Source organism: Gouania willdenowi, chromosome 14, assembly GCF_900634775.1.
Source record: "Gouania willdenowi chromosome 14, fGouWil2.1, whole genome shotgun sequence".
In the NCBI taxonomy this organism is placed as follows: Eukaryota; Metazoa; Chordata; class Actinopteri; order Blenniiformes; family Gobiesocidae; genus Gouania; species Gouania willdenowi.
The window spans coordinates 10391205-10411520 of NC_041057.1; the positions used below are offsets into that span (position 1 = coordinate 10391205).

At 35.9% G+C, this 20316-nt stretch overlaps 1 protein-coding gene across 4 annotated transcripts in view; it reads left to right on the forward strand.

Annotated features, from left to right (window-relative positions):
• LOC114476260 (rho GTPase-activating protein 26-like) overlaps positions 1 to 20316 on the forward strand; it is a 69064-nt gene that overhangs the window by 42923 nt on the left and 5825 nt on the right. For all 4 annotated transcript variants that reach the window (XM_028467659.1, XM_028467658.1, XM_028467660.1 and 1 more), the window contains 9 exons: positions 1726 to 1762; positions 1951 to 2016; positions 4873 to 4947; positions 5090 to 5174; positions 5724 to 5782; positions 10160 to 10265; positions 12925 to 13084; positions 13940 to 14084; positions 15076 to 15277. In XM_028467659.1, coding sequence (XP_028323460.1) covers positions 1726 to 1762; positions 1951 to 2016; positions 4873 to 4947; positions 5090 to 5174; positions 5724 to 5782; positions 10160 to 10265; positions 12925 to 13084; positions 13940 to 14084; positions 15076 to 15277 — 935 coding nt within the window. The remainder of the gene's footprint in view (positions 1 to 1725; positions 1763 to 1950; positions 2017 to 4872; positions 4948 to 5089; positions 5175 to 5723; positions 5783 to 10159; positions 10266 to 12924; positions 13085 to 13939; positions 14085 to 15075; positions 15278 to 20316) is intronic.

The following is a 20316-nucleotide window of genomic DNA, read 5'->3' on the forward strand; positions in this document are numbered from 1 at the left end:
TTCTTTTGAATGTTGGGAAATATGCATGCTACAGAGGAAAATATATAGATTTATGTTTAAAAAAAGGTTATATATGTGTATTTTCAGCTACTATTTTTGGAAAAACTAGATTTAGTTGGTTGAATTCTTAAAAAAGAAGTGGGTAGTGATTTAATGAAAGTGACTAAATGTGGGTCCCAGGCTGAGACCATTTGAGAACCCCTGATTTAGCACATGGCTCCTAAAGCTAACTTCTTTTTTGGCGTCGGCAATGAAGTGTTTTAGCTCTGCGTTCCACACTTACATTTTCATGCCTCGACAACTCCCACAAGTCTACGTTCATGTGTGCAGAGGTAATCTTTATTCGTAACGTCACAGCAAGCTTCAACAGGCAGTTTCTACTGAGCTGTCATTAAAGAAGAAATGTTGACGTTCATGTTTCACCCGCAGCAATTTCCTGTCTTTTTTGTTGAGATTTTGTACTTTGGTTTATATACATACTTTGTCACTCTGTGCAAACTCACAGAAATGATGCCTTTATTGAACCAAACTCGTACACACACTGCTGTCAGTGCTATTCCTACTGACCTGTGGTTTATTGCTCTTGGTTGGAATTTCACATTTATTATTGAGAAGTTTAGCTGAAGTATATTTTCAACTTTTTAAACTAATAACCAAAAAATAAAATATATACTGTATATATATATATATATATATATGTGTGTGTATTTACATTTGGTCCAAGATGGATTTTATGACATCTTGCAACGGTGACAAAACATTGTTGCAACTTTAATTTGCATGAAAAGCTACATATTTTCTGCCATCGGGCTGTTAAACCTCGACAGTCTAATAGCTTGTGTTTTTTAATATTGCTCCCTTGCTTGACACTATTTTTAGGTTATCTTACTAATCTTGTCTTTTATCTGCCGCTGTTTTTAAATGTGTATTATAATCTGCCTGACCTCGTGTGTTTTTATTAGAAGGATCACATGAGGGTTGATGTGTCAATGAGCATCTTTGTCATGACTTTTATCTATTATTGGCTCTGTTGAATTGCCCCCTGGCGATAAATAACATTGTCCAAACTAAATTAACTAAGCAAATATAAAATAATAAACAATCAGAATAGAAACATACCGGTAGGTCATTGTTTTTTTTTTGTTTAAATATATTTATTTGGTGCATTATTAAACATTGCCTGGTCAATAAATAACATCTTACTTAAGCCAGAGTTACGTTTGCTACAAAGCATAGCTATAATTTTCTTTCCCGTGAAAGTCAGTTACAATTACTTTCTCAATTATTAAAGTTCAATTACAAATAATCACAATTACTGAGCCTTTAATAAATCTTTAATAAAAACTTAACCCTCCTCTTGTGTTAGCTTTCTGTTAGCATCTCTTATGATAACGGGTCGGTTTTGAACCGTGTCTTAAATCGACTGTAAAATACACATAGAAAATATTATCTACAGTATTGTAAAATTTGTTTTCCATCTCTTATTTACCTTGTTAGGCTTCCTTATCCATGAAAATATGTATAGCCCTAGATTAAAGCCCTATCACTGAAACTCGGTTCCCCAGTTTTGCATTTAGGTAAATTGTAGATGACAGTTTTTATAGAATTTTCACGGCAGTTGCAATTACAATGTCCAATTATAAATATGCCGTTATTGTAATTAATTATCAATTACGTGATTACAATTATAATTGACCCCAACCCTGGTGTGTTGTTTGTTTGCAGGTGTACAATCTTAACAAAGACAACCAGGCAGAAGGAAGTAAGCTGTTTTAATTGCAAACCACTGTTTATTTTCCAGTGTGAATTTTGCTGTATCATACTGTATGTCTGTGACTGTCGGAACAGATAGGAAAAAAAAGAGTTTATCACGTGCATGCTTCCCTTCCATGAACAAGAGTGATTTAACATATTATTAAAGTTTCATGCTCTTTATGTTTGCTTCATTAGTGGCCCAGCTGGACGTGGTTGGGTTCAACGTAATGAAGAAATTTATTTATGCTGTGGAGACCAGAGGTACGACTCTAATGTTATATAAACATTGTCCCTTTTTCTTCTTCCTTTTTGTAGACTTTTCAGCTATAAACCTCTGTATCTCACAGTCCAACTTAGGTCAAATTTATTTGTGAGACTGTCACATGTAGTTAACTCATTTTGTATTATTTCCTGCTCTAATTGTACATTATTAAGCAATTAGTGAAGTTGAGTTGAGTGTCAACCACGCATCAAGCACGGAGACCGACAGTGAGAATAGCAGCTGGTGAGATGAATCCTGTGATCATCGAAGTTAAAGGGATTGTGATTTTGAAGCTTTTGAACTTAAACTGACAACGAGTTTGAATTATATGTGGTAATAGCAGAAGGAGATCAAGTGATGTGACTAATATTCTATTTAGAGCCCTTTAGAGCATCCAATTCAGCCCATAGGAAAAAGGAAAAATGACAGAGAAAACATGAATTATTGTGTAAATTACCACATAATCCTGTTGTAGATATGTTAAATTCGCCAATTTCATGAAACTCCACAATATTTTGAGGGGCTTGTAGTTTTTCTTTGTTTATATCACATAAATGTAGTCATTTTTAAATGCAAATTGTGTAAAGAACTCTAAGTTTTGCAATTTCTTACAAACAATTACACAAAATTCCTCTAAATTACACAAAAATTGGCTACAAAATCAAGAAGTTTTGAAGTGATATTAAAAACGAGGGCACAATTGATGTTGAAATTGTTCTTTTTTCCACCATCTAAAATTTGCATCCCACTTCAGATCAAACTGGTCTATGTTTGGTCCCTGAACTAAAACGAGTCTGACACCCCTGACTTAAGTGTTTCTATATGCATGAAACTGACTTTTATCACATATGAGGTATAGAGAAACAATTGTATGACTGTTCACTTATGTGGTTCTACCAGTTCTGATGGAAATAGCTGAAAAAACTAAACTGAAAGTGGACCATTAGTGCTAACCTGACAGCTTCCCAGCTCACTGGGCTCTTTATTCTACACATCGCCTCTTAGCACTAAAATGCCACACTGACGATAGTCCATGTCGATAGTGCCTGCACCTAATTTTAGCTGCTGCACTGGGTGCTTTTATTAACCACCTCTCCAGTCGTAGCCAAACATTTACATTCAAATGGTGTAACAAAAAGCATTTGTCATCTGCTAAGGATGTTATTTAAAATCAGTGGCTTGTTGAACCTTTAAAGGAAACAGTGACTATTTGTGTGTAATACTGTAACGTTTGTTCACCTGAAATGTTAGATTACTGCAATGTAGGGATGTAACGATTCACTCAACTCCCGATACGATTCGATTCACGATACTGGGTTCACGATACGATTCTCTCACGATTTATTTTACAAAATGGGACTGTACTATTTTCCTTTTATTTTTTATTGTCAAAAGAATTCCTTGATAAACAATTCAAAACAATGCAATTTAACTAAAAGTAAATATTGAATTAAATAAATAAAGCAATAATACAAATGAAAATGAAGCCTATTAATTTAAATTCTGGTTCTATAATAAACAATGCAAAACTGCATAATAGTTGTTTTTCTTTTTAAAAGTGCAACTGAAAATGTATTTTGTGCCTTAACAATTGGACTTTAAAAAAAAAAAAAAAAACGTGATTGCAATGATTTACGTCATATTTGTTTGGACCAGCAGAGGGCGCTGGTAATACAGTGGTCGGTTGGCTTGCAGATATCTTGCAGTGAAGAAGAGAAGCTATGCTAGCAGACAGAGCTAATAGAAAAACGTGACTTTCACAGATATTCAAGTAATATTACAGATATTCTTTCGGTGCTAAAGGTGTAATGAATCATTTATTAACCTGATTAAGAGTAGAAGGCGGCCAGAAAGAAAGTATTAGCAGAATCCGAAGTGTAGGCGGCGGGCGGAAAAAGTACTGGGATTCAATTTTCAGAAAATCGATATCAACCGTGATACCTATGAATCGATTTTTAACTGCCTTACAATTAATCGTTACATCCCTACTGCAATGTTTAAGACTGTGGTAGCATCTCCATTAGTAGTGATTAGGTTCACTTTTAGGAAGGTTCAGAGGAAGCAGAAGTCTATTTTTTTTCAATGTGTAAACACTTTCTTCTGCTGTGATGTAATTGGATATTTTACATCCTTTTAATATTCCTTGGCTTTGTTATGGAGGATTTCTGGTGATGATAATTTAAGTGAGCTAAAATTGGCTCATATTCAAGCCTAAAATCAACCTTGGGGTCGTGACCCCATGCGGGGTTTAAAACCTGGAATGTCTAGTAATTGATAAATATATATATATATATATATATATATTTTTTTTTTTTTTTTTCATGTTTAAATTACTATTCTTTTACCATTTGAAACAACAGACATTCTTAAACAACAGTATTTCACTTTGTCATATATATATCTGAGTTAGCACAACTTGTTACCAATACTGGCAACTCTGCATTTGTAATACAGCATAACAAATTTGATCAAAAGCTAATTTTAGAAAAAACTAAAAAAATTATCTTCAGGGTCGCCAGAAATTCTTGATATCAAAATGGGGTCACGATCCAAAAAAAGGTGCAGAGGAAACACAGTAATATAGATATTTAGTTTTGTGAACAGTTTCTTCAGTTCTTCTGTTCTGCAGACTCAATCATGGAGTAAAAATTTGGTGCAATGGTTTTATTTTTTATTTTTTAATTGCTAGATGCTAATGATGCTATATAGCTAAAGTGTGAAAAATTGATTGATAGACAACCTTGTCACATGACTTTTAATCAATTGTTACCTCCTGCTTATGAGTAGGAATATGAGATGATACATTTGCAAAACATTTTTTATTTTAAAACACTTTGATCTGTTTTCTGGTTCAGGAATCGATGAGCAAGGATTGTACAGAATCGTCGGCGTCAACTCCAAAGTACAGAAACTACTAAGCCTGGCCATGGGTAAAAAAAAAAAAATACACAGAAAAACACATTCATGCACTAGAATAAATGATCTAATATTAAATCCTACATTTTATTTTAAATAGTTTCTTTGTAGTCTGGAACCTTGTAACACCAACACGGTTGTATTTGTGCCAATCAGATCCAAAGACGTGTGCTGATGTAGAGCTGGAAAGTCCTGAGTGGGAGATCAAGACAATAACTAGTGCAATCAAGCACTATCTGAGGTTTGTTGGAAAAAACTTAGAATACACTCATCATTGGATTTCTACTCACTGTTAACCTTTAAGACCCACTGTGATTAGAACAACTGCTCCTCATGATTCCTAATTAGTCCTCTTGTTTTTAAAATTACACCATTACAAAGTTGTTAAGTGAAAATAATTGGATTTGTAGCTCAAATTGTGCTCTCAATTTGAAGCCTTTTTTGAAAACGTGAAATCCATTCAGCCGTTGAAGTGCACTTGTTTGCAATAAAAAATAAAAATAAAAAAAAAACCTTTTTTGACTGTGTTTTTTCTACATATTCACTTGTACTGACATGTTCATTTACAAATCATGTCTACTGATTGTTGACCACCTGAGGAAATCATTATAACATGAATTATTAAGAAACGCCACATGATAAAATCATACAAAAAACAAGACTGGGCATAAATCACTTGATATAGATATATTAACAATGAATTTATTATCTTTTATTTTTTATTTTTATTTGTTTTTACCAAGTTTATATTCTTCCTCTGATGTTACATACCAATCTGTTGTGTGTCCAGAGTACTGCCTGCACCTCTCATGACGTACCAGTACCAAAGGAGCTTCATTAAAGCTGCAAGTGAGTATTTTTCTCTTGACATGAGAAACTGCTGTTCCTTACAATATTAAAATATAGAGGAGATCCACTTTTATCATAATCCTCATCTTGGAATCAATACCCGCACAAGCACAGGGGGAATTTTGTTAATCAATTACATTTGCACACGTTACTGTAGTGATCTATTTTTTGGGAGGCGCTCATGCTTTTAAGTTTTATTTTCAGGAGCATAGTTGCTACTGAATACGGCCACACATTTATTCAAAATTATTCAAACCATTTATCTCCATCCGATCACTGCTTTGAATTTTTTTAACACTCCAAATTACAACTTTAAATCTGATATATTTGACAAAAGAAGTTGCCGTTGTGTAATATTTCTACTATTTATTGTTAGGAACGTCTTGGCGCCGAATAGCACGTTCTGAGAATTCAGTCAAATGACTCGGTTCAACCGAGTAAAACAAACAAATTGTGCGACGTAAAATCACAATCTACGTTGAATTACCTTTGAAACAATATATAACACGACTATGTTCCGATAAATGTAGAAATTACCGGAAAAGTCGGTGGGCCCCTGGGCCCCTAATCGAATTGTGCAAAGCATATTCTTAATCTACGTTGAATTACCTTTGAAATGATATATCACACAACTATGTTCACAATAATTTGGAAATGACCGGAAATAGGGGGTGGGCCCCTGGGCCCTATTTCAAAAAAAGGGCTTCGAGCGTCTCATTATATTCATTCGTAGAGTATTCATTCCAAACTGCATTCCGATCTAACAAGAACTAAAGGAGGACTTGTCATTTGAAAAATGGGGCCCCCTGGCGACCCCGTGATACGTATGGGGTAATGGGCCCCATTTATATATTGGTATGTACCAATGATTCGGTAGCACCACCCATTGTAATATTTGACTTGCAAATAAATGAGAAATCAACTTTCTTTTTTTTATTCTTTTGGTTCCCCAAATTGAAAATTTGGCTCCGAGAGTCGATGCGCACACATCCATAGATTATACCCACAAATAACAGAGGAGTAGCGATTTTAACTAGTGTACACCACAACAAGAAGAACAAAGTGAGTGGTGTTTTGAGTCCGGTAGCCCGGCCTAATAAAAACAGTACATTTAGTTTTATTTCAGAGGGAACAAACTAACCCGAACACAATTATTAATAGGAAATAATTTATTACTTTTGCCTTTTGTTTGGTGGCAGATGTCGTTTTTGGTCCGACAGCTTCTGACGGAGAACTCATAATCTAAGAAAGCTCTTAATAACCTCTGCAAGCCAGATGAAAAAGAATAAACATCATACTTGTGCATGTTTGGATTTGAAGATAGGATTTTGGCCTAGTTTTGCCTTCAGTTCAGTTTCTTCTGTGCGTTTTTATATGCTCTAGCCTAATGGCTTGTTTTCAGCATGAGTCTTTGTTTCATATATCAATGGCCTATTTTCTTTGTCAGTCGTTAATCTTGGTGAAACCTCAGCTGACTTGGCAATGAGCTGCAATTAATGACTGTGTGCCTGTAGCAGAGACCATGATTACAGTGAAGACAGTGTTTTCTTGTATGTTTGACTATTCTAGACGATGCTCTGGGATATGTAGTTACAGAGATTCATGTTGACAGATTTAATTATTATTATTTTTATTTAATGTTAGAACTGTGTTGATTAAGAGATGAAAAATGTGTGAAGTTATGAAATGCTTAAAAAATATCCAACGCTAACAGAGGCGTGTTTTGTAATTGACAGTGTCCTGGTTTGAACTCTCTCCTCTCCTCTTTCACACTGTTTGCATCTCTTTCTTAGCCCAACCCACCCTCATGAGCTCACAGATAGGTTTCATCACCACGTTCCTTAAAGTTAAACATATGTTTAAAGAAAAGGTGTAAACCAGGGTCAGTGTGTCATTAAGGTAAACAAAGGTGAGAGAAGGGGAGGGCCGGGTTTCACGGAGATTAGGTGACACCTGCGTTTGAGACATGCTGACAGCAACGTTATGCTTTTTTATATTCTCTCTGGGGTCACTTTGTGGAGCACTGGTGAGGCGTCCCATCCAGGAGGGTTTACACTACCTTAAACCCTCTGTACACTGGACACAACACAATCCTACATTTGAAACAAAATATAGCTATTTATTGGTTTTATTAGCAGAATTACAATAAAATCAAGGACTATTACATGTTTTTTTAGTGTCTCTGTTCATTGTATATGGTGCATTTTATAAAAAGATGTTTCTATATATATATATATATATATATATATATATATATGATTCAATATTTATTTAAGTTATGTTGTTAAACTTGTTTCCAAGGTCGTTCTAGTTTGCTTTTGGGTACCCAAGGATGTCAACATGATAGCTATGAACAAATAAAATTGTAGCATGTCTGAAAGTTATAAATCATAACAAGCACATGATTTAACACCGTTGTCACAAAGGAACTCATTCAATTTACAGATGCACAGGAACTTTTAAAGCTTTTAGGTTTTGGTTCCTTTGCAACATAATAATAAACTGAATACATTTACATAGCATATCATTTTATACAAATGCTGATTTTGCCTAAGAATGTAAAGCAGCATGTTTAAGAAAAGTGATATAAAGCATAGACTTTAATAGTTAAGAAAATATGAAAAAGGAATAAAAATGAAAGAGAATAAGTGTTGCTGCAATCAGCTCAGTGTATGTGGCAAGCTTTACAGTTCTGCATTCTTCAAATGTATTTATATGCATGGGTTTCCTTTAATGAATTTAAATGAATGTACTGCATGCATAATGGTAATAGACCTGTTTGCTGAAAAGATCACGTATACACCATATTCAGTATAAACAATTTGTGCTGCACAGATACAGGGTATATATACCATGTATACATCATTTTTGTAGAAACAAAATATGAAATTTCTTTTGTCTTACCTATTGAAAAACAATGAAATATGATGCTGTAGTACGTTATGCACAGATAACACAGACCACATGGAATATTTCCACACTAATGGATAACATAGTTGCTCCTTGAAGCCAGTGTGTTGGGTTGGAACTTGGAAGTTATTCTTATTTCAAGTAAGGCTTAGAAAATAGCAATGTAGAACTTTGACACCACTTTTTCTATCAGCATTATTTGCATTGTGTTTGCTCGTCGTGTCATTCATAATCAAAGTAGGCTTACTGCACTGTGTGCTACTGACACCGTACCATCACTTCACACAGGGTATATTAGAAGTTTCTCAAATACATCATTATGGAAAATGCTATAGAACTAGTAATATTGGAAAGCCACTTGTCACCATGTCTCGTAAGCGACAAAATGAACACCTAGTTTAGATTATCCCAATACACCATAGGCTATAGTGTCTGAATATATGCAATTTGATAGAAATATAAAATCATCAACTAAGAATTTACGTAAGAATAAGAATTTAGGGAACACCTATTAACCATTAATTATTTGCTTGTTAGCATGCAAGTTAGTAACATATTGACTCTTAATTAGTCATTATTATGTACTTATTAATGCCTAGTATTAATTTAGGTTGTTGTATATGAATTACAATCTCAACATATTAGGGTTAGGGTTAATGTTATCCCTAATACTAACCCTAACCCTGTTTGGCCTGCGAGACTGCCATTAGGTGTATAATAAGGCATTAATAAGAATAAGACATTAATAAGCGTCAAGCGTCTTTGAATGTCTATGGTAAAGCGCTATATAAAATTGATGCATTATTATTATTATTATTATTATTATTATTAATAAGTACTTAATGACTAATTAAGAGCCAGTATGTTACTAATGCTAATAAGCAACTAATTAATGGTTAATAGGTGGTCCCTAAACTAAAGTGTTCCCAAGTATTGATTACATTTTGGGTCACTTGAATCGTTAATATGGATAATAATACCACATCAAAAGTGTTTGAAAAAATTTTTATTTTATGTCCTTTCTGGACAAACTTAATGGGTACTAGTAAATTTTATTTGTGTTCATGCAAGTATTACTTCATTGAAAGGAGGACAGAGGCAACAGAAAGTAGCAGTTGGTAGTTATATGTTGTTGCAGAAAACTCAGAGCAAGAGTGAGCATGAGTGAAAGACGTTCAGCCTTTTGTGGATGTATAGACGGGCGATGACACCCAGGGCCTGAGGCTTGATCTAATGAATCTGCTTTGAACCCTCCAGTGACTGACTCATCAGCTGTGACTTAATATAGCCATCCATCAACAGGTCTGTCTGTGTTGTCTGTCTATAACCTTTTGCAAAGGCTAATAACAATCTAAGACAAAAAGTCTACCTTCTAATATCGTCCTCGCTGTGCATTTGTGCACCTCATTAGTTTTTCTGGTGCAGTTATGATAATGTTTTTTTTTTTTTGAATCCCCTTTTGTGCAGAAATGGACAACCCAGAGGCCAGAGTGACTGCGATCCATGGCTTGGTGCATCGGCTCCCTGAGAAGAACAGACAGATGCTGGAGTTGCTGATGAAACATCTCGGCAAGTAAGGAGAAACATATAGGAGTTCCCAAGTACTTGTATCAATGTCAAAGTACGGCTAAGTGTTTTCCTCTTCTTTACTGCTGTTGTCCCAAATCCCTGCAAAGAGATAAGTGCTTGGTGTAATCTCCTGACCACATGTATTAATACAGTGTGCACTGAGAATAGAAACTAATCCAGTGGCCAACAGCCTAACTCCATGTGCTCTTTTACCTGTCTCCTCCTTTCACTACTTAAGAGTTTGTTTTGAAACTTTTTCACATCCATTATCCAATAATTACATTTTTATCTGCTACGCCGACGCCCTACTGCAGTGGTTCTCAAACTTTTTTGGCTCAAGTAGTACGCCCGTTTTCTCATTTCTGAATCCAAGTACTGACTCCATATGTAGTGCATAGTGATGGAATGAACAAGTGATAACACACATTTTAAAGAATCCCATTTTGTAAATAAGTGGAAAAAAACAGTATTTAGCACAGTGGTTCCCATCCTCTTTTGGATCGTGACCCAATTTTGATATCACGAATTTCTGTCGACTCCAAATAATTTTTTTTTTCTAGAATTAGTTTTTAAGCTTAGATATATTTGTTTTGACTGCAGTTTAGATGAACTAGATTTCTATTTCACAAAGTGAAAGTATAGAAATAAAGTTGCTTTAGATTTTGTGTAGTTTTAATAATAATAAAATAATAATTAGATAGTTTCAAAAATCTATTTTAATTTTTTAGAGAATTCAGGCGACCCCACATAGGGTCCCGACCCCAAGGTTGAAAAACACTGATTTAGTGGCTCCTGAATAGATTGATTTCTATAGTTTGTATAATTTCTGGTCATCCCATGCCTGGGGTGGGACCAAGACTGATACTTGTATTTGTTAATTTTCAAGTACCCTCTTTAGTGCCATTGCGTACCCCTAGGGGTACACGTACCCCCATTAGAGAAATACCGCCCTATTGTGTGCCATAGCAGCTTTTATATCTGCTGTACAAACATTCTGTAAAGATCAGCCAATTTACATGTGTTATTCCAAATGTAGTCTTATTTGGACATAATAGAATGCATGTCACCCTTTTGATTGAACAACTGATTGAAATTCAGCGTTTTGTCTCAGTACTTATTTGCAAGGCAAATACTGATGAGCACTAAAGATGATCAAGTTCAGCTCTGGTGAGATTTCTAATTGTTTGGGCCATTACTTGGCAACTACTGCATTTTTTTTTTATTGGAATAATTGGCTTTCACAATAACACTGTTTTAATTTACATGAGAGATAAAACACATGAGTAATAAACACCTTTGTGACATCAGGACGGTTATATAACCACAAGCTGCTGCAGCCTTTAAATCAAATGAAGCAGGGCACAACATTATTGGCTCATGGGTCAATTTTCCTCTCAAGCTGCTTGACTGGTGTCTTTTTTTCTTCTCTCTGAACTCACATTTAAGTCTCCTGGATCCCCAGGATTATAATTACAAGCTACAGTGAAAGTTTTTGGCCACATGTGGATTCAATTTATTTGATCTTAATGGATTATAGCTACCAAAAATCATAACCAGCAGTGGTTTATTGATGGGATCGAGGGTAACTATTAATAATAAATTTTTAAGGCTTTGACAATAAACTAATGCCAACAAAGTAGCTGGAGTTTTGGTTTGAATTGAAGCTAAACCCAAACTATATTTCTTAATCATCCTAATCCACGTGCTGACTCTCTTTATGACCTCATTATCACCTAAGGCTAAAGCTAGGTGTTGTTTTTAAAAACACAATGTAAAGGTTTTCTTTTTGTCAGGAGAGACTGAAATATTTGTACAGCACTTTTGACAATAAGTCATTTGTGAATTATATTAGAGCCTGAAATGTGACAATGACCCTATTTATTATTTAACAAAAAAGTAATAAAACCCAAAATGTTACAACTGGTCAATAATGGTCAAGTGGAGGAGTTCAAATACCTCAGGGTCTTATTCACGAGCGCGGGAAGGATTGAGTGAGAGATCAACAGAAGTGCAGCTTCCGCAGTGATGCGGAGTCTGCACAGATCCGTCGTGGTAAAGAGGGAGCTGAGCCGAAAAGCGAAGCTCTCGATTTACAGGTTGATCTACATTCCTACCCTCACCTATGGTCATGAGCTTTGAGTTATGACCATATGTCTCTTGGCTGGCCTGTGAATGTCTCGGGATCCCCCTGGAAGAGTTCAATGATGTGGCCGGGGAGAGGGAAGTCTGGGCATCCCTACTAAAGGTGCTGCCCCCGAGCCCCGGAAACGGATAGGGAGAAGAAAATGGATGGATGGATGGATGGAACAATTTGGGTCTTGTTACATTCCAGGTCATTGTATAATCTTGCTCTAATAAATTAGCTCAAAACATGTACCGTACATCATATATGAGATGTTCTCCCTTCACATGCACTCATGTCTCTTACTGTTCAAAAACCTTATTAATCTGAAATCGATGGTAGGATTGATTATGTGTGTCTGTAATTGACCAACTTTGCAGAGGAAAGCATTGAGAGGTTTTCATGGCTTGATGCTAAATCATTATATCATTGTTGATTACAACATAAATCTCTAGTAGAGCATTAAAGCTTTTCACAGTGCATGCTTTTAATTCGGATTAACTGCGGTGTATCTTTTCTCTTTATCTCCTTGCCTTCACAGTGTGGCCAGCCACCACCTGCAGAACCTGATGACCATTGCCAATCTGGGCGTGGTTTTTGGGCCTACCTTGCTCCGTCCACAGGAGGAGACGGTGGCAGCGATCATGGATATCAAGTTCCAAAACATTGTGGTAGAGATCCTCATCGAGCACCACGAGAAAGTAAGAAGACGGATGATGAATGCACAGAGCATCAGGATTAAGTTAATCTGTTGGATTTAGCCTTGGTATTATACCAGTATCAACGCAAAGCATTTGTTTAAACAGTACTAGAAGCATTGAAACTCTATTTGAACTTACACCTGTTGGGGATTTCACATCAATCCTAAATACATTTCAAAACTGCTTTCTCTCTGTAGACGCAAGTCCAGCTGTTTAGAGTGTCGCCATGACAACAGCCTTGACTTTCGCCACTGCATTGTTTGTTGTCATTTGAATGGTTTAATCAAATGCAGACAAAAAGGTGTATTTGCCACAGCGCCATGCCTGTATTTACATTTCAGATTAGAGAAGTATGTGTTGAATGCATGAACACACACACACAAGCTGGTTTCTCTCTCACAACCAGTTAGACTTCCAAGAAAGCATTTATAATTAGATTGGAATGAATTGAATAGAACAAAAGAAGAAAAGAAAAGAATAGAAAAGAAAAGAAAACAAGCATTAGGGAAATTATATTTAGGTATCAAAACAACAAATGTGGAATGTGGTTTTTCAAGCTATGTGTAAAACGTGAGAAACTGTGAGAGATTTGCACAAGAAGGGTGACTGCATGTGTTTGCATTATTTAAAAGCATTATTACGCTGGTAAAGGGTGATTTGTGTATGAAACTCAAGTCATCAAATCAGGCTGGTTTTGCATTTTTTATATCATGCAATATCACAACCTGTCATTGTATTACACAGTATTTGTATGCATCAGTATTGTTCCATAAATTGTGATTGACTGATTTATACGGTTTGTAATACATCGCTGTGACGCGACAGTGCTCCAACTTGCACGACTTGTTTGTGCAGATATTCAGAGACGTTCCAAGCTCTGCAGGGGGGTCATCCAACATGCAACTCAACCTGCCCAGGAGGAGAAGCACAGAGAACAAAGCCCCGTCCTGCAGCGAGAGGCCGCTGACACTTTTCCACACACCAACACATTCTCTGAAGGGTGAGTCAGCAATCACATTTCATCATTACAAATCGATTCCATAAATAACAAGAATCCATGTAATACTACTACTAATAATAATCTGTAATTCATAATATTCTACCATTCATCTTACATTCTAGCCATTCATGGCATGCTTATTCGCAGATTTTTTAAAAACCCTCTTCCAACATAGTGACATACATGGTGACTTTAGTCTGAATTTAAATGATGAGAATACTAAAGAGGTCATTTGAATGAATGAATGAATGAATGAATTAATTAATGATTGAGATATAGCTTTTAGTCTCACAACACTGCAATTTGTTCGACTTTTGAGTCCATTTTTGTAACCCGTCTTTTTTCAATTCCCATCTCTGAATATGTTTTTTTCAGTCTTTTGCAGTCTTTTATGCATAGAGGAAGCATAACGGTTGGATCTTGCTATATTAGTTTTTTGTATGATGTGAAGTTACATAATCTTAATGAAAGGAGAACGGTTATTAAAGATCAATAGGTGTTTCTAGCTATAGGCAGACTATGCCGAGTCATCAGCTTCATCTTAGAATAATAAAATTATTCCATTATCCCTAAATGCTCAAAAAAATGGAATAAAATTAGGCGCTTAGAATCAAATAAACTGCTATTATAAGCTGAGGTGAGTATTTTTGAGAATTATTAGGTCAAAATCATTGGACCCTAGAGTTCCACAGTGTGTGATGTCATTGACAGGTACTATCATTCAGCAGTTTGTGGAAAAATGAATGATCTTGCATAGGGCCCTCACAAAGCTAGAAACTGCTCTGTGTAACATAAACAATGTGTTGGAGAGTTTCAACATAAAGTGGCAGCAATTAATCAGCTGAGGTAACATTGTGCTAGCATTCAATGCAGTATTGATATTGCTGCATTAAATAGTAGTGCATTACATATGTTTAGATATCCTGCATGCTTTTTGAGAACCATTATCAGATAGCGCAAGGTTTGTCTGAACCTGCTTTCATACTCATAGGTGAAAACAGGAACAGTTTTGTCAACACCACAACCACTGAGCTGCAGAAGTCAGTTCCTTCTTCTGCAAACAGCAACAGCAACAGCAGCAGCGGCGGCAGCTGCAGCAGTAGCAGCAGCAGCAGCCAAGGACGAACACCCAGACACAGTCTGACCAGTAACGATGGAGAACAGGACAAACCACAGATACGACCAAGCTCACTGTGAGTAGGACGCACAATAACCCTGGATAACATCCCGTCAGTGCCTGGTTACCTGAATCTAATGGTGGTGGCATCTTGTATAACAAGCTCGTCTTTGCTCTCAACTGTGGTGGAACAGGGTACATGTGCTGATGATAATATATGAAAGAGTTAGCCTGATCATGTTCTAATCATGTTAATGACATGCTAAAAGCTTTGTTTTCCTTCTATATTTTATTGATTTTATTGGTGCTCGCTTTACATGAATGGTTTGGCGTGCAACTTAACTGTGCATGTGTACTTTTGGGGAAAATTACTTTTTTTTTTTTTTACAGATAATTACACAAAATGACAAATAAATGCACGTGACTAAAAAAAATGAAAAACAACAACAACATACACAAATAAATAATAAACCACAAAACTACAGTTAAATACACAAAATTACTTGGAAAAAAATGCAAAACGACAATTAAAAAAACCCAAATGAACAGCTTAATTCACAAAATGACTCCCAAATCACACAAACAATAATAAATAAACCACAAAAATACAGTTATATACACACAATTACTCCAAAAAAATAGATAAATGAATTGCTTGATTCACAAAATGACTACAAAAACATGCAAAACAACAAATATACACTATATTACTCCAGAACAAAAACTACTTTTTTAAGAGACAATTTAACTCCATCTTAAAATGTATTTCTCTGTGCTGGTTTCATTTTTATTTTATCAGCAACAAAAAAACTTAAAAAAAATGGCAGTAGTCAAACTCCCACCAGCTCTGTGGGAGCAGACATATGAAATAAAGTAGTTTCACATTTAAAATTAACCTTTGAGTGGTTTCTCTTTCCATTTGATTGCTGCTCGACAAGCCACAAAGAATGCATTATGCAGCAGGAAGGAGAGAGTATTTCCAAAGTGATTTGACTTGAGTTTTCAGTGAAGTGTGAATCTGAAGTAACCACAGGAAAAGAAAGAAAACGCTCATGTTTCCAAGATCCTGGCAACAAATCTAATACAAGCATCTGGCCTTCATTTTAGGGAATATATGTTTTGTCTCTAGAAGACTTTTGATGAACATCAATAATTTATTCCATCTTGATTTTTGGTTTTTCTTATTTTTCCTCTTTTTTTCCTTAAGAAATGTGCAGATTTCATCAGTGAATCCCTCACTCTTTAATCTTTGTTTGGTAAACTCAAGTTCTCCATGTCACCTTGTAAAAACTCACCTCTTGGTTAACATTGTCCTGGCAATGTTGGGTTTGAAATAAGAAAATAAGACTAGAAAATTTAGATCAAAGTTTTAAACTGTTGCTGTTGAAATATACAGGTAAACAAGATATTTAGACATGATTTGTGTTGCAGAAAAGTAAAATAAAATTCAGATGTGGAATGTTTTGTGGTTGGAAAACAAAAGCTTTTTTTTTTTTTTTCTTAACTCACTCAGTGCCATTGACGAGATAACTCGTCATTTGCGTTTTTTTCACGGGGATTACTAGAAAGCACCCTGGTGGAGGCCCCTCATCAATATCTAACCTGTGGGTTTGTTGTAGTGCCCAACTGTGCCCTGAAGATGGCAGCAGTACACCTTTAGATGAGAGATTAGCCACTGATGCTACCCAGCAAAGGAGGAAGAAGCAGGAACGAGTGAGATTATGGCGCTACGGAGTGATATTGTGATGTATCCAGCAGCTCACAGCACCACATACTAACAGAACATGTATGGACCTGAGTGGATTATTGATATTGTTGCGATGATGAGATAAAACCATCAACTAACAGGGCCAAACGGGTCATCGCTGCGTGTAGGGAGGAGGGAGGGGGGGTACAAAATAACCCCAGCCTGTGAGCCAGATAGCAAAATAATAGGTGACAAGTAGGAGGTAGCAGCGCACCTTTAGATGAGAGATCATCCATGCTCAGCAGAGCTAAGAGGGAGAGGAGGAAAGGCATTTACGAGACAGAAAATGGCGCTACGTACGAGAATTGACGTTCCCAGCAGCACACAGCAGCGAAACACTCGACCAGAGCATGTGCGGAACTCATGGATAGTGTGGCGATGGTGATAAAAAAACGGGAAACGCAGTGACACACTGTATGTCCGGGAGGAAGATGAAGTTGCGTGTGTGCAGACTGACTTGGAGGAACGCCAAAATACAGTAAGAAATCCATTCAACTCTGACCCAGATAGCAAAATAATAATAATTTTGCCATCAAAAGCCCTGTCTTAGTGTTTTTTTGTTTTGTTTTGTTTTATATAAGGAAACAGTGTTCAGATATTGGAGTTGTCTCTAAAGCAAAAAAATAGCTTTAAAGTCACTGACAGGGTTTTTTTTTAGAAAAAGCCTGTTTTCTCAGCTTTTTGCTCTGAAACTGAAAATTTGTGTAAAACTTGCTCTATTCAACGGCTGATTACCAAAGAACGAAACGAGCCAGAAACAAATTATTTTTTTTGATGAAAGTAGAGGCTTCAATCTTTCAGATGGTGTCAGATTTCAGATTGTCATAGTAGAAAATATTCTGTGGGTCTTTAAAATCAGTCAAAATGCTCAAAAACGGCTGGCACTGAGGGGGGTAGAAAATCTGAAAATGGTTGGCACTGAATGAGTTAATGCCGAGGTTCCCAATCTTTTTCGGGTCGCGACCCTGTTTTGATATCACAATTTTTTTTTTTCTTTAGTTTTTGATCATGTTTTATTAAAGGTGCACCAAGTGACAAGTGCGCCACCTCATAGTATATATATTTAATTTGAACTAGAAAGTTTTAGTTAGGATACAGTTATTTGATATTTGTTGTGTGTGATGTGCTTTTGAAAAATAATATTAATTCAAAAAAATGAAAGATGGTTTTAAGATTAAATCGGGGCTTTCGCCTTTAATTGGCCATGTAATGTTACATGTTGTATGTTATATGTTGTTACATATATGGAATTTGTCCTCTGCATTTAACCCATCCCTGAGGAGCAGTGGGCAGCCATTTTTGCGGCGCCTGGGGAGCAGTTCGGGGTTAAGGGACTTACTCAACATCCCACAGTGATGGCCCAGATGAGGCTTGAACCGGCAACCCTCCGATTACAAGCCCAGCGATTTACTTGAATAATTCAATGCAACAGAATTTTGAGCTTTCCAGATATTTCGAGGTAATGGTTTGGACACTTTTATTTTGAAACAGGCCTTTAGTCTTCAGACGATACATTTCTGCTTCCACGCGCACACACACACGTGCATCACATAACATTTTTCATTTCAACAAGCGTTAACCCTTTTTGTCCTATACAGTCTAATCATGGCGTGGGTTTGCACTCAGCGTGTCCTTCCACACATGCTTTTGTTTTGTCATACGTGGGTGAGTTAAACTAATGACCCGTCAGTGAGATGAAGAGTGATGGCCTTAGTGTAAATAAATCAGCTGTCAGATAATAAGTCTTAGCTGAAAACCAGTGATTAACTTTGATTTTTTTTGTGTAACCCTATGGAACTCTCTTGACTGGCAGCTAAAATCCCTCCCAACATGTCTGACCATGATAACAAGTGAGTTAAACAGAGGCTGAAAGATTTAGTGAGAGTGGAAAGGAGGATGAGAGTGAGCACTTTGACTTGTCACAGTTTTTTAATCCGGCTTTGTTCATTTAAACGTTAAAACCATGAGAGAGTTGTCTAGTCTTTTAACTAACTAGTAAAAAAATAAATAAATAAGTGCACAATATTCAGGTTTTATTGTGAAACAAGAAGATGTTGATTTTGATTTGGTTAATGGTTCATTCTTGTGCTCGTGTGTCTTCTCAACATGTCGATATTATCTTTGGGGTCATGATGTTTTCAGTCATTTGTGTTACCAAGGTTATGAATGAATGAACTCGTCTCTGAAATTGTGTTTTCCTATTTGTCCATGTCACGACCAATAGTATTGATTGAGTTTTACCACTTGGAGGGCAACAACACTAAACCCATTCATCAGTTTTCGTAATAACACCACTGTGTGCGTGTGTGTGTGTGTGTGCTGCATTGGATAAGTCACACACAAGGTCAGACCATAATATACAAAATGCCACTGTTAAATAAAGTTCTGTTTCCATGGTTACCATGTCTTAGTAAGAGCAGAAAATACAATTATGTTTAAAATATGAGTCAGTTTATGTTATGGGAGGGAGGAGAAGGATTGAGTATTGAATTGAAAGCTTTATTGTCATTGCACTGAGAACAATACAACGAAATCTTGTCGGCAGCAGCAAGTCATCAAACAGCAGAAATGTTAAAATACTCTAAAACCTATGTGGTTATTAATAGAAGTAAAAAAGTAATAAATAAAAAGCTATGTTAAAAGTAGCGGCTAAAAGGCTCAACAGTAAAAGGCACAGATGTTAAAACCTGAGACACAGTATGTTTATCCGTGCACTCTCAGTGTCAGTGCGTTAGCACATTGTCTACAGCACAGGGAAAGAAACTGTGTTTTGCTTGTGACTGAAGGGTGCCTGGCCGCTGCATGTGCTCGCGTAATATATTATAATGAGAGTAATATAATTTCTTTCATGATTTTGGGATGATAGTTCATCATAGCCTATTAATTGCAATTTTCTTTTATTAAAAAAATGATTAAATGCATCTTACTTTGTTTTTGTTTTATCTTTTGTGGTAAAGAATCCCTGCAGTGGGTCCATGCTTCCAGCCTCCTGTCACAAATCATTTTTTATGCTCTTTATTATTCCATAATCTCAGATGCCATTTCACACCTTAAAGCTAGCCAGTATATTTGGATTAAACAAGACTGACATTTTTGTATTTGTTTGTATTTTAAACAAAAAGATTCAAATTTCCATTTGAAAAGCTTAGAGCAGATAACTAATTAAAAAAACACACAAAATACATTAATGAAAACACAAAAAGACTGATAAATACACAGCATGATTAAAAAAACAACAAAAAAAAATAGACCAAATTGATCCCAAAACACACAAAACAACAAAAAAAAATAAACCACAAAATTACAGTTAAATACACAAAATTACTCCAAAAAGATACAAAACAACAGAATACAAAAAATGGGGGATA